The sequence below is a fragment of the Thalia democratica genome, chromosome 2 (assembly GCF_965202585.1).
Source record: "Thalia democratica chromosome 2, ktThaDemo2.hap1.1, whole genome shotgun sequence".
NCBI lineage: Eukaryota > Metazoa > Chordata > Thaliacea > Salpida > Salpidae > Thalia > Thalia democratica.
The window spans coordinates 22,761,316-22,776,078 of NC_139166.1; the positions used below are offsets into that span (position 1 = coordinate 22,761,316).

At 26.0% G+C, this 14,763-nt stretch overlaps 1 protein-coding gene across 2 annotated transcripts; it reads right to left on the reverse strand.

The window, feature by feature from the left end:
* Positions 1–3,584: 3,584 nt before the first annotated feature.
* Positions 3,585–7,879, reverse strand: LOC145829307 (soma ferritin-like). 2 transcript variants are annotated; one of them, XM_082937071.1, is made up of 5 exons: positions 7,673–7,879; positions 5,824–5,922; positions 5,331–5,477; positions 4,812–4,931; positions 3,585–4,180 (listed from the first exon to the last, which is right to left on the reverse strand). In XM_082937071.1, exons 1-5 carry the CDS (start codon positions 7,682–7,684, stop codon positions 4,037–4,039), a joined length of 522 nt encoding a protein of 173 aa, XP_082793197.1. In that variant the 5' UTR covers positions 7,685–7,879; the 3' UTR covers positions 3,585–4,036. The 2 variants fall into 2 exon arrangements, with proteins under 2 accessions (XP_082793197.1, XP_082793196.1); XM_082937070.1 differs by lacking the exon at positions 7,673–7,879 and adding an exon at positions 6,035–6,221.
* Positions 7,880–14,763: the final 6,884 nt, after the last annotated feature.

Here is a 14,763-nt window from a genome sequence, read left to right on the forward strand (position 1 = left end):
TTATATAGTAAGCATCCCGAAAAAGTCAAGTATATTTCGCCCGCTATACGAAAACGGCTCTCATATCGGGTCTACCGACTAGAGACTATGCCTAACATTATTATATATCGTTGAAAAAGTGTATTAAAATGATTCAATAAAAATTTTGAATACACAAAAATAAGTGCAGTAACCTCTCGCATCTTTGCGCACTCTCGTTTAGTTACGCATTTTTAAATTCAAAAAAATAAAAACTTTAATTTTTTTTAATATTCCGCAAATTAGCTTTATTGTATATTTTTAATTTGAAATATGTTTTTAAATGCTAACTCACCTCTCTATATCTTTAGACTTTGTAAACTTTTGTTCCTTGACTAATTGATAAACATTTAGTTATACCTCAGTATATCAGAAATCTTGTTAACAATAAGAGATTACATTAAAATTCTGAAAGAAATATGACTGTGTTAAATAATGAAAGTATAATTAAATAATGAGAGTTTAAAACACAAATAAATAACACAGCCTTCTTGCCCTATATATGAATAAACATCTAAAAAAAATCTAATGAAACTTCCTAGCAAAAAGTTTTTTCATTAAACATTTTTCTTATATTTTTGTTCAAAAGAAGAAATCCATTACAGCACCAAATGCATATTTTTTTAAAGACTATAGAAGCAAATTTTAATATAGACACCATTTCTTAATTGTAAACGAATGCTTAATTATAAATTGAGTTTGCTAAGTAGAATAGAATTTAAATGTTAAGTATCAAATAAGTCACATATATATAAAGATAAAATCTACTTATTATAAAAAATTTCTACAAGTAATATTTTTTTATATAAATTTAAACCCTTTTGTTTTATATATGTATAGTTTTATCTTTTGTTACAAATAAAGTAAACAAATTTTTAAAAGTAGGAAAGTCCCCAGTCTGCTTTTAATTATAAGTAATATCAAAAAACAGCCATTATAGTAAGTATATTTGGTACCTCTCGTATCTTTACGCATTTTTTCTGTGGACACAATGTGCGTAAATAAGCGGGAGGTTACTGTATTGGTTTTTCATGTAAGGAAAGAAGCAAAATTTATGAAATAGTCAATCAAAGTGCTTTTATTGGTACAGCTATGCTATAGTACGCAAATCGAAAGAGCATATAGAAAGTGCACCTTTGCTTTTTTATCAAGCACTTTGGTTTGATGGCAACGAGAAAGCACAAACAAATTTTTTAAACGTACAAAGTACTTCGATTACAACTTTAAAAAGTGTTGATGCTGTGATTACACTCGATAGCTTGCTCGCTTCTTTTTTGTTATAAACTTAGTGTGTGGTCATTTCCTTAAGTAAAGATTTTTTTCAATAAAAAGAAAATTACTATTGTTCATTACATAACTTTCAAATTTCAGGATCTAATCTAAAAATCTAATTTTGGATAACATATGATATAACTAGTGATCTACCGGAACCACCAAATTTTGATCCGGCTGGATGCAGATCCAGTTAAAAAAATATTATCAGGCCGGATCCGGATAGTGGTGAAAAAGTGCATTATCCCGATAGTTCATCCGGTAGATTATTAATCTAACCCGTGTGTTCAACTTTATTCTTAGCTCAATTTGAACTATTATAACAAAGTTATTTTAGCAATTGCCCTACACAAAAAGAAAACATATATTGAAAAATTGAAATAAACTCTGTGCAAGTTAAGACAAGAAGAAAGTTTAAACACTCATGATTAAAATTTAATGATTAGATAAAATTAACTTATTAATAAACATTTAAAGCAATACAGGTCAATATAAGATCAAAACTTCTTATAATTACTCTATTTAATTAGTCTGTTACAATCATACAAACTTCTTGTTCTAAATCCAAAATTTTTATACGTTGTACACTACTAACTCCCGTAAAATACTATTTAACTTTTATATTTATAGACAAAACTAACTTTTTTATGTAAATACATTATCAATGATTGCTTGTTTTTATTATTTTTATTTAGATAACTACCTTGTAATTAGGAGTATAATTAGAGTCTTTCAATAAAACCTCATTGGAATTTTTATAATTAGACTTTCTGGTAATCAACTAAAAGTGTTGACTAATATTTTCTTTTTGCTTACTAAACTTGAAGAATTTTATAACCGTTTAAACAATTTAAATTATTATAACTATTTAGTTAAGTACAAACATTTAAAGCACAACTATAAATTATTAAATAAAACCTTAACTTTTAAACCTAAACTTTTTTATATCAAATATTTTTTTCTACAAAACAGCTGGGCTTGATATGAAAAAGTCTATTTTGGTAATATTATGGTTGCCACTTACTGGCTAGTCTAATAATGTAGAAATCTGAAAATTTTTAAATGATTTCAAAGCAGGTTTTTCCAACAATATATTATATCTGAATTGTAGGTCCAAGCACAATTATTATCAAAATTTTTAAGTTCATAAGTTAAACTCAGACTAGTTTTTGATGTTTTGAAATACAAATCACTAAAATATATTTTAAGTTTATAGTTTCAAATACTAAATTAACTAGTATAAAAATTGTTATATTTACTTAAGAAAATTTTCTTATTACTATAAAATAACAGCAAATTTTGTTATTAGAACTTTCAGCAAAAAATATTCAAAATAATTTTGTTCAAGAGCAGTATAGAAATATTATTAAGAAACACTTTTTATTTACATTCGTTAAAGATTTAAAAGTTAAAAAATTTTACTTAATTCCTATTATTTTTATCTTTTACTTGTAAAACAGCTTAAGAAGTTTTTTTTTTAGTTTATTTTGAAAAAAAAAACTTATAAATACTATGCACCTAAACTTTTATTAGTATAAGTAACATTTAGACATTGCAACTTTTTACTTAAGACAATCAAAAACTATTTTGTTTTACTGAATCTGATTCTTTATAATTGATCTTTATTTTTTAAACTCAATTTGCTAAGATAAACTAGTACCAAGCAAGATATCTTAACAATTTTTCAAATGATAATATTGTAAATTATTTACTGAAAGAATACCGTAAAGCAGGGAACTACAAGCTGCGGCCTATGAAAGGTACTACTGCGGCCCGGGAGCATGTAAATGTGATCCCCAATTAAAAAAGAATTATACTTACACTAGATTTTCTGAGGTTAAAAGTTAAGGGAAAAAAAATTAAAGGTCTACGGTGAAACTTTGAGGATATTTGATACTTATACAAGATATTCTGAGGTTTAAGTCTAGAGTAAAAACTAAAACTACGACTTCTGCCAGCGAATAATTATACTTTCGAAATTTGGTCTGGACCACTAAGAAATACCTGCCGTCTCCTTCAATAAGGCTTACCAATTTATTTCGTAAATCATGTTCTGGACATTTTTATAAAAACTTTTTCACAACTTTTAACTGTTGGTATTCTGTCTCGTTTAGTATCCTAACAAAAGTGTTGTAAAGTACTAGAAAAACAGAAAATTTCGTTTAAAATCGCATTTAGTATTTATTCTTGACTCTGAAATTACTTTTATATTAAGCTTTATTATTTAAAAAAAAAAAGTTGTGTTAAGATTTTTTAAGTATTAAGTTTTTTTTTGTTCTCAAGGTTTTTTTAATTTACACACTTTTATTGCACAAATTTTTCAACGAATTAAAAACATAAAAAAGTACATGTAATACTTTATCAAAAACAAAAGTAGATCATATTTGTTTTTTACCTAAAATATGCTCAGTATTCACTAAACAGATACAATAAGAAAATTTAGAAGAATAATATATAATTTTTTATAGCTTTTATTCTTAATAATTTGCAATGCATAAGCATTAAACAAAAATATAAGTTTGTATTTTTTTTTTATCTCATTAAAAGCTGGTAATAATAAAAGCTTTATAGAAAACATTTTTCCATCACAAAAAAAATACTACCAATCCAAATACGTTTTGTTCACAATATGAACAACCGCAGTTTTAGACATTGAATAAGGTGATTACCACATATTGCAACAAAAGACATAACAGTATTTACATTGTTGTATTGAACAAAGTTAAACAGAGTTGATCGCACTTCGTCAGTTTTCATGTTGAAAGTTCTTGTCGAAGAGGTACGTGCCCAGGTTGGTGTCCACGAACTTGAGGTTGGCGATGTAGCCCTTCAACTCGTTGATCGACTCCACCTGCTCGTGGAGGTACTCGCTCGCTATGAAGTCTTGCAGCTGTTTGGTGTGTAAATGTAAATTTTGTTTCAGTAACTAGTTGATGGTCTCTGTTTAGTTTAGTAAGGTCTTAGTAGGGGTTACTTACTGCGTTTAATTGATTTAAAAGTTGAAATAAAAAATAAATTTTGATTTTTTGTTATTTAAAAGAGCTGCCGTTTTGAACTAGTAAACTACATTTGAATTACAAGTTTTTAATTACAACAATTTGTACTTATGAAAAATTATTTCGGGTAAATGTCTTTGTTTCTAAATTACTAGAACACAAAAACTAGTTTCTTTATATATCTGAAGTTTTATCAAGCTCTAAATTCTCTTATCTTTAAAAAACTACAACGATTATCAAAAGAATTGGTTAAGAAAGTGTACATTAGATAAAAATAATGTTTTTGTTTTTTTAAATGATATTTTAATTTCTAATGTTTTTTGTTTTGAAATGTAAAATTTTGAGATTTTTAGACGGATATTGTGTAATCTATTTAATAAGTATTCGTGTAACTAAGAGGATGTGTGTTAATATAATAAGAATGATTAACAATTTAGTGAGCACATATACATTTTTCAGTATTCTTTTGTGTATGTGTACTAAAACATTTTTCATTAAAAAATCCCCTAATACAAAACAACCAACCTCAGGGTCGTTCGGATCGGAGTCGTGTGTCTTCAGAAGCTCATCGTAAACTTCTTCCTCCAACTTCAGCGCCTCCTCAAAAGCGCATTGGGCGGAGAAAGGCGTTGGAATGTTGAATGCCTTTAAAGTTAAAATAAAAAAGTTAAAGTTTCCTGTTTTTAAAAGCATGGTGTTGCAGAAAACGAGGCTATGTTTTAATTGTTGGAACTTGTTAATTTCTTTAGTAAATATCTGTCTTAAAATTTTGAAGTTTTGCTTAAATATAACAAATGAGTGTTTCAAGGAAATAAGAATAATGTTTAACTAACTATTGTTCTTCTCTTTGCAGCTGGATTATTTTATGTATCAGATACTAAAAGTAAAATAACTATTTTAGTTACATAAATGCAGCTTTTGACAATTTGCTTGCAAAACTACTTATAGAAACTGCATGTTTTAAAACTTGGCAAAAAATTAATCAACAAAATAAAAACTAATAAATGTTAAAAAAAAACTGTTATTGATATCAGATAAACGAACAGGTATGTTGAAGAAGGTACAGGTTCCTCCTCTTTTGTTCTGGTAATCAATAAAACTCTGAGCGTGTCCCATTTCTTCGTCTGAACTTTTCTTGAAAAATTTTGCAATATTCGGCAAGTTCACGTCATTTCTGCTGAAGTATTGGCTCTGTGACAAATAAATAAATAATTTAAGAGAAGCTTTTTTTTTGCTTTATCTTTACCATTATGCTTGCTTATTCTTTAATTCTGTTTAGATTATTAAACATCATAAAAGTAGAAGTATATCGATAAAATGAAGTTTTAACACAATTATTATAAAAATTATTAAAATTCAATATTTAGAACTTACTAATTTTAAATAAAATACTAGTAGTTACATTTTTGATCGTAGGCATCGAAAATTTTACAAGCTTTAAAACTATTTACAAATATTTAAAAACGCTAAAAACCTTTGAAAAAAAATCATAATTAAAATAAAAAACCTGCAATAGAACTAACCAACAAAAACTTACCATAGCAAGATAGCTGTAACCGGCCTTCAACTCAGCTAAAATTTGTTGGTTCATCTGGTCTTTGGCTGCGTCTGTCCATACTCTTGTTGAAGTGGTTGCCTTAAAATATACAGTTTAATAGTCATTTTTCCGCTAGACTACAAAACTAATCTTAAACTTGACATTAACTAAGCATTTGTGTTTAACAACTTTTTTTACTACTTACACTTACCGAAGTCATAAAACGTTTTAATAACATGAGTTGAAAGACGTTAATATTTTTAGGCTCTTTCAAGCTGTTTGACAAAACATTTCTACTTGTATTCTGAATTGAAGGACAAAACCTCGCTAGTTTTGTAAACAACATATTTCTATTTTATTGCAATAAAAAATTTAAGACTAAACAAAAGTTTTATTCCTTGAACTGACAAAAAATTGCAACAGTTAAAGTAAGAATTTTTTAACATTGAAATCGATGAGTAATTATTACGTAGGCATATTTTTCTCTATAGTAACGAAACATTACTGGCGGAAGTGAATGTATTGTGAAATTACATGAAGGTCAAAAATTAAGTTTATGGAATATTTATATTTTGATAACTAGTTTGTACTTAAATTTTATATATAAACGTTTAATAAAAATAAATTATCAGAAAATTAATTTTTGTCAGCAACTACTCCATTATTAATTTTTGTAAAAATCAAAAAATATATTACGCATCAGTTTTTCAAATGATTTGACAAAAGTTTCAACTCATAACATTTAAAAAAGTTAATTATTTTTCAATTCTGGTGACTGTTAATTACAAAATCGTGTTTCTAACTTGTCACGCAATGTTATGTAAAAAAACTTGTTCCATTAAAATATTTTTGTAAAAAAAACCTTAAGTAAAACATAGCACAGTTTATAAATAAATTTTAAACTAACATAACTATTTTTTTACTGGTCTTTCTAATAAATGTCTATAATTGGAGGACTTTACCTTCCTAAAACTTAAATCTTTAAGTAAGTTTTTTAATCAAAAATTTCTAATTAATGTTAGATAACTTTTCAGTTACATTTATAACAAAATGAATCCTTTTAAAATACACTTTAATATTTCATTTTACTTCAATACAGGCATAACAAAAGCTATAATAAAATTATAAGATCTATAACACTGGTGAAAAATAGTCTATTGAAATAAGTAGTATTATAAGTAGTGTTTATATATTTAAGAAAACTTGTGATTGTCTATAATAAAACATAACCGATTGAATTTTATAATAAGTACTTTAACTTAACTTTATGTATCACTTTTTTTGTTTAAATAAATTATTTGTGTTAGTATCTCCAATCTGTGTTGTTGTAATAGTTTTTATCTGTCAAATTTAGTCATTATGTTTACCCTCAAATTTTAACTTTAAAGAAAATTTATTTTTACATACAGTTTCTTAAAGTTTTTTGATTAAATAAAACAATAATAATATAAAACTAAGCTTAACTTATGAATGTCAGAACAATAAAGTGTTTAAAATATAATAAAATTATAAACGAATCACTATGCTTTTTAAAGGTAAACACAGGAGAATGCTGAAATAAGCTTTATTTATAATTCATAAGTTTTCAAATCTAACTGACTTTTATTTCTCAAACACAACAAATTGTTCTTTTTTAGTTTATTTTATAAAAATTGAAATCACAGATTGTAAATTAGTTTAATTAAAATTTCAAGTTTTAAAACAGAACCTTGTTATACTTCTATAAATTTCTAATAAAAGAATTTCACTGAAAACTTTTTACAAACACCTAACCTTATTAGTTCGTTAGTAGTAACATTTTTTAATCTAATGTTATATTGATTTTAGAAATATATAAACAAAAACTTACAGGTGGTGTCATTTTTTCTATCTCCAATGTCGTTACTAATTTTTACTACAAAATTGTATTATCTTTGTAAAAAAAAACGCTCTAAATTGTGCATGCAGACAAGAAGCTAAAACTTTTGAATTTTTTTCAAGATAATAAAAAATCTCTTACTTGGCTGGCTGTGTTTGACTAGACAAGTAAAATTGCAATAAAAAATGCAACTCATATATTTCAACTTTTTTTTCTGCTTAGTCATAAGACAACTCATTACGCAAGCGCTGGGAGAGAGAAATAATAAATTTATTTTTACTTTTTTTAATTTTAATTTGAATAAACTATCACGTTTTAATTAAACTTAATAAATTAATTAAAGTTTATTGTTTTGTCTACCAAGCTGTAAATTTAAATACTAATGGTTATAGTGTTGTTCTTAAAGTATTAAACTTTGATTTGAACTTAAAATTAATGTGTTTTTAGTACGTATGCCCTTTAATTTTTACAGTTTTTAATAAACCTTCTGAATATTATTGGTGGAAAGTTATTACAGATAAAGATTAATGAACTTAAAGTATTATATTTTCTTTTTTCTAGTAATTATTATAAATTATTAACATTGTTTTTATAAACTATCATTGGTTGTTAAAAAGTACAAAAATTTTATAAAAACAAACAAATTGTTAAACTAAAGGCATCTAAGTTATCTAAATGGACTATAAAAAAATACAAAGCACAATTTTTATAAAAATTTGTATCTGTTTTAAAGCAAAACTTCTCATGTTTCCTAACATCGAATTTATTTTCAACAATTCAATTATAAAAAGTTCAAAACTTATGAAAAAATATAAAATAAAATATATAGTTATATACCGTAATTACAGCAGATTTTACAAGAAACATATGTGTTTCTTTTTCTCGTATTTTCCGTATTCTATTTATTTTTTTTTCAGATTCAGCTAAGATACATATATATATAAATAGTTTATTGAACGACAAATAAAAGCGTTCAAAATATTTGGTCATAGGACCTGGTGCACGAAGAACCTTTCGGCTATCGTGTCGTACACCACAGATACCTTTTAAAGTCTTGTTTATAAACTTTTAAGTACAAACGTTTTTTAAAAACTTAATTTACACCAGTACCTTTTACACTTTAAGCACTTTAAAAACATTTTCATGTTTTCAATAGAATAGTGTTGTAGCAAATATAGTGCATCTTAAAAAAACACATAAATTATTTTTATTAAAAGCTTTATCTTCAACTCTTTTTACAAAAAAATTCTAAAACGGATTCAAGTTATACCTTGTTATTATTTTAAATATAATTATACCTACCACAAAAAGTTTCTTAGTATTTTATTTACGGGTTATCGTAAATCAAGTTGAACGAAACCTCTTAACTCTAAAATGTGCACAGTATAAACTTGAAATTTTTTTATTTCACACAGGAAATTTCGCGAGAGCGAAATATGTTTTTAAAGTTCATTTTATTTATGCTACACACCAGGGGTCGGCAAACCGATGGCCACCGAGCGAAAACTATTAGCACGCGACGTGCTTTTTAGCTAAAAAACAAGTGATTATTTTTTTAATCATCTTCGTTTGGTGAACTCCAGCCGTTAGAAATGAAGTTCTGATGTGTACAGTTTGCACTTTAGTTTATTTTAATTAATAGATTTTAAAAAAACGCAGAGTGTTTTTTTTTCAAAATAAGGTTATCAAGAAATATCTAAAACGTGAAAATCAGTAAGAAAAAGAGTATAAGCGTGAAAAAAGTACAAGCTTCTTCTTTTTTAACAAGTGTAGCTAAATACTAAAGCTTTTGTACATTATTAAGTAAGTTTAGTTGTTGGATACTTGTAACCATTAAATGAAATTTTAAAACTTTACAAAAAGAACTTCGAGAAGTAAACATGTTTTTTCGCTGTCAAACTAATGAGATGGAAAAAAATTAAAGTATCTAATAGATTTAAATTTCTAAAGAAAAAGCTACAATAAATTCGTAGTCTAACAGCTTCAAATTTTTAATTATTTAAATTAACAAACAGATCTGATCAAATCCAGTCGTGCAAATTTGATAAATTTTAATTATTAAACTTTTATTGGACCTTATCTGTTTCAATGGGTAGAAACTTCGTAACTCCGTAGAACTGTATAATTATCGTACAAAAAAAGACTTAAGTTCAATAATTTAAAAACCTTTTTTTTTTCTTACTAGACAAAAAAGATTTTATCAAATACAAACTAATCTTTTTTTCTTTCAGCTTCTTTTTTGTAATTTTAAGTTAGTTTTAAACAATACAAACCGATGTAAAAGTAAACCAACTTGTTTTGATTATCATTAGAACACATGAATCATTTTAAAGTTTTATGGTCAGATTGATTTTTATTAGTTGAAATAAGATGAACAAGTAGGTTTTTATATAACAGATTACCAAATTGCTTTATCTGAAGAGCGAGAGCAGAACAGAATTATAATTTTTTTAATTTAAACAATTTATTTTTATATATGAACTTTATTTCAAAACTGCTGATTAAGTTATTTTATGTACCAAACATATCCAATAATGTGATATTAGTTTAGAAATATTTATTAACGTTTTGTGTTTACAAATATACAGTTTTCAAGTAAATATTTATTAAGATAGACTATTTTATAAGTTAATAATCATTTTCAATATTCTAAATTATTTCAATCAGAAATTTAAGATTTTTACGTCGAAAGGTTTTCTTTAAAACTAGACATGTTTTATACTCTTAACAAAACTGGTAAATGTATAATAAGTGTTTTAAATGTTGAAAGTAACTTTTTTTTTGAATAGTCTTATATTTATTAGTTAGTTACCTTTTTGTAGTCATCTATTGACCATTGTGCAGAAAAGATTACTACCAAAACAGTTTATATTTTCCCAAATTATTATTTTTACTGCTCCTTACCAATTTTTGTTGACAGTTTTTGATTGATTTTTATGAATTTTTTATTCGTATATAAATTAATAATTTATATAAAAGAGCTCTGCATCATTTATAAACTTACTTTAGTTCAAAGTTGCTTTAGCTTAAATAATAATACTTCACAGTTTTTAAACAATACTTCATTATTATTCTTTATTTTTACTTAGACTTCAAAAAAACAATTTACTGAAATCTTTTCCGAAGGTTTTAAACTTGTTACTTTTATTGAACTAGTTTTACATAAAATATTTTTAAAAGTAATGGAATGTTTGTTTAAAAAGTATTTAAAGCGCCCTACAATGTCTCTCAATGTATCTATTTATAAGTTACTGCTAACGATACATTGTTTTGTTGTTTGCTGGGCTAAAAAGGGTGAATGAAAGTTTGTTTAGGTAAACAGTTTTTTTTGTATTTATAATTTTTGCTAATCGTTACAAACGTATTATACTAGGAGTGACTAAGTGTATAAAAGTCACTGAACTTACTGAGACTATCAAGATGTGTAAAATTACTTCTACAAAGTTTATTTTTAACCTAAAGCTTATATTAACACAACTTTTTGCTAATGAAGTAATCTCAAAACACAGCTTGTATTATGCCAAAGTTCAGATGCTAACTTCCACGTATACCACTGAACCTAACCAGAAACAATTTATTGATACACAAATCTTTGACAAGTCACAACCTAATAATACCTCATACTTAAAGTAACTAATTTTCCAAGTCCTTTTGTATGGATTTCACCGATTATACTTACCTAAAAACCAATTCTTCATATGAAAGAAAAGCGATTTTAAACTAAACTGAATTTAAGTTCTAGATAATTCTTTTTTATAGAATATAAAGTAAATAGACAACTTTTTGCACACGAACTGTGAAAAAGTAGCAAGTATTAATAGGTAATAAAAGTAAGTTATCTTTTTTAATCTAAATCTACTTTACTGCAACTAGTTATGAAAACATTCCTTTAAAGGTTCTTTTACAGCTTTAACTTGATTTTTCTATGCTTTATTGTTTTCATCATTTCCAAACTAATGCTAATATAGCTAATATCAGCTGTACATCGTTTTTTGACTTCTGTAAAGCTATAATTACACTATAATACTCAAAATAAATTTCTGTCAATTCTATAAGAACAAAACGATTGATCATAAACACTTTCTTTTTTATTATGTAAGTATTACATCTTACAAGTAGAAGTAAAATATACTACTGCGCCATCTTATCTTAATAAGCATTATCAAAACCAGTGTTTTATTTTACTTGGTAGAATTGATAAACTTTAACTCAGTTTAAGGCTATCTCTGTTATTTTTATTCTCAATTTTAGTAACGATAGTAATACAACAAGTAGCTTACGACAAGCAGATGTAAAACTTAGTAGGTTTACATATTTTTTAAAATTATTTTTTAACTAACTTCAAATTTATGAATTTATCTACTTTTTTTTACAACTAATATAACACATGAAAAATCACATCAAAACAATTTGTTTAATATTTTTAAACTAATATTACCTATTATTTTAATATTTATCACTTTTACAGACTATCATAGTTTGAATTTTACATGGGTTTCATTTAACGTTACTACTAAGGTCTGTTATTTAGTCTGGGGTGGGCAATGTATGTCCCGCCAACACAAAACTCTAACCCGCTAGGTATTGCTTTCTAACCAAATAAACACTAATTTATAAATAAAAAATATTATCAAGTGTGCTCATAATCTGATTTTTAGTACACAATAATAACTAAGAAATGATTAATATTATAAAAAAGTTTATATCATTTATTTAATTAAAAGGTTTTTATGGTTTATGGACCGCTCTCTATGACTTTTATAAAATGCGGCCAGCAAAAAAAAAAATCTGGTAATCTGTTCCGCTGTATAGAAATGTTGCCCAGCCATACTTAACCCGTTTCACCTAAAACAAAAATTTTTTTTTGCAAATTTACATTGTAAAAGTACGGACCGTTCTAAATTTTATGGTTGAAGAAGCATCTTCTATAATAGGAATGAGTAGAGGTATATTTCGTGTTTTATTTTTTGTTTGAAAACAATTTTTGCAAAAGGTTGAAATTGAGCTTTTTATAAAATTATTTTAAGATTTTCTCATTCATTGGTTCTCAGTACACAGAACTCGAAAAACAAAGAAAATCTGAGTGATTGTGGTCTGGCAACTGTACACACATAGTAGTACTTTTCTAAGACCTGATTTATTGCAATTATATCCTTTGTTATTGCAATTATATAATTTTATCCAATGAACTTTTGACCGACAGAATTTCGCGGAAACAGGCACGGTTTACTTCAAAAAAATCTTTACCAGCCGGAGTATTTTTACTATGATATTTAAAAAGTGTACTACAGCAATCCAATATAAGCGAAGTAGTCTACAAAGCAAAAGAGAGCATTTTTTAAAATTACCACAAAAAGATTAAAACCGGTTTTTATCTATATAAGTTGTTTTTTATCTATCACAACACCTAAAGGGCCGAAACTTTTTGCTCGGTGAGCCACATTTGGTTCTCTATTTGTCGACCCATGCGCAGGATTGCCACAGAACGAGGTGAAAAAACTTCCTGTCTTTTCATTTTGATCAAACTTTTATTTAAAACCGATTCAAGAATACTTATTATGTAGAGTTTTCAATCTTAATTTCATACAGGTTAAAACAGCAATTTTTTTTTTGCTGAATTCAATTTATGTATGATCGATGTATAGGCATTAAACTGCTCTTGCAAGCAAAATACTTGTATCTTTCAGGGTTGCCAAATGCTTTTAGCAAAATTTCTCCAGGTTTTCAGGCTTTTAAATGTACACATTTTTTGGTATATTTATAGTTTAAAGTTAAGAAACTATGTAAAATAGTATTAAGACATTGAAAAGATACTCTAAAGCTACTTAAAATTTGTTTATAATAAAAAAACTTTGATACTGATAATTTTTTTTAACTATATGGTAGATTTTATGTGAAATTGAAATTTTACTACTGAAAGTGTTAAAAATTCAGGTTTTTTAGTGATTTTTGTTCAAAATTCCAGGTTTTTTTTTCCAATTTTTTTGGCAACCCTGATTTTTTTTACCACGTAGTAATTACAGACATTAGATTAAAGATTTTAATTAGTTTATAAATTCAATTGAACCCTGGAAAAAAAGCAAATTTTTCAGAAAGTAACAATTGCTAAGTGCATTTTTTAGTGAGGATATACTTTCTTATTTACAGCATGTTTGTCTTAGCTTGTTTCAAAAAAGTTTTTTTCCATACCTTGTGGTTATCCTGCGTCGCATGCGTTTAACAGTATTTTCTGTACAATTATAGTCTCACGAAAAATTTCTGATAGTTCGAGTAATTTAACATTTAGTTTACTAAACTTAGCTAAGCATAAAGGCCGTGTGTGACTCCTAATTTCCCCTTTCATGCCGTGTCAACCCTAGGGACATTGAATATGTATTGATTGTTTAAAAAGTTGTATTGAGCAATGGGTCCAAGATTTAGTAAATTAATCTAAATCAAAATGGTGTATTACTGCAATAAGGCTACCAAAAGTAGTAAAACTTTAAGTGTAAACATGGGATCAGGCACGTTACACAAAATACTTCGGCAGTGAGACTATGATGGCAATCAACAACTGTATATATCACTTTTCTCATATAAAAATTATACTAACTTGAACAAACACAAGTAATAGCTCTGGAGAGGGAGTTTACAGGACTATTAAAATAAACAACTCAAGTAATTTCATAGAACCTTTCATTAGTTACACTTATTTTTAAATTTTGATCAAACCAAAGCAAAAATGGATTTTAGTTGAAACCAACTAACTATTAAATTTGTAACAAAAATCTTAAGTACTTATGAGAGCAAAGATTTAAATTTTATATAAAAGAAAGATTTAAATTTTCTATAGATAGAACTAGATATATTTTTATCTTATGTTTAATGAACGTAATACTTAATTAGGTGACTTAGCGTAATATAATTTTATGTCAAGCATTTTAGAAGTGATTTTTCCATAAACAAAACTTGGCTAAGCCATCTTAATTTTATTTTATTTACCAAATTTTTTTAACTATTACAGAATAAATTTATAACATACCAGTTTAATAATAAAAAATTATGAAATTTCAATAGTTATAAAATAAGCAAAAACAACAAAA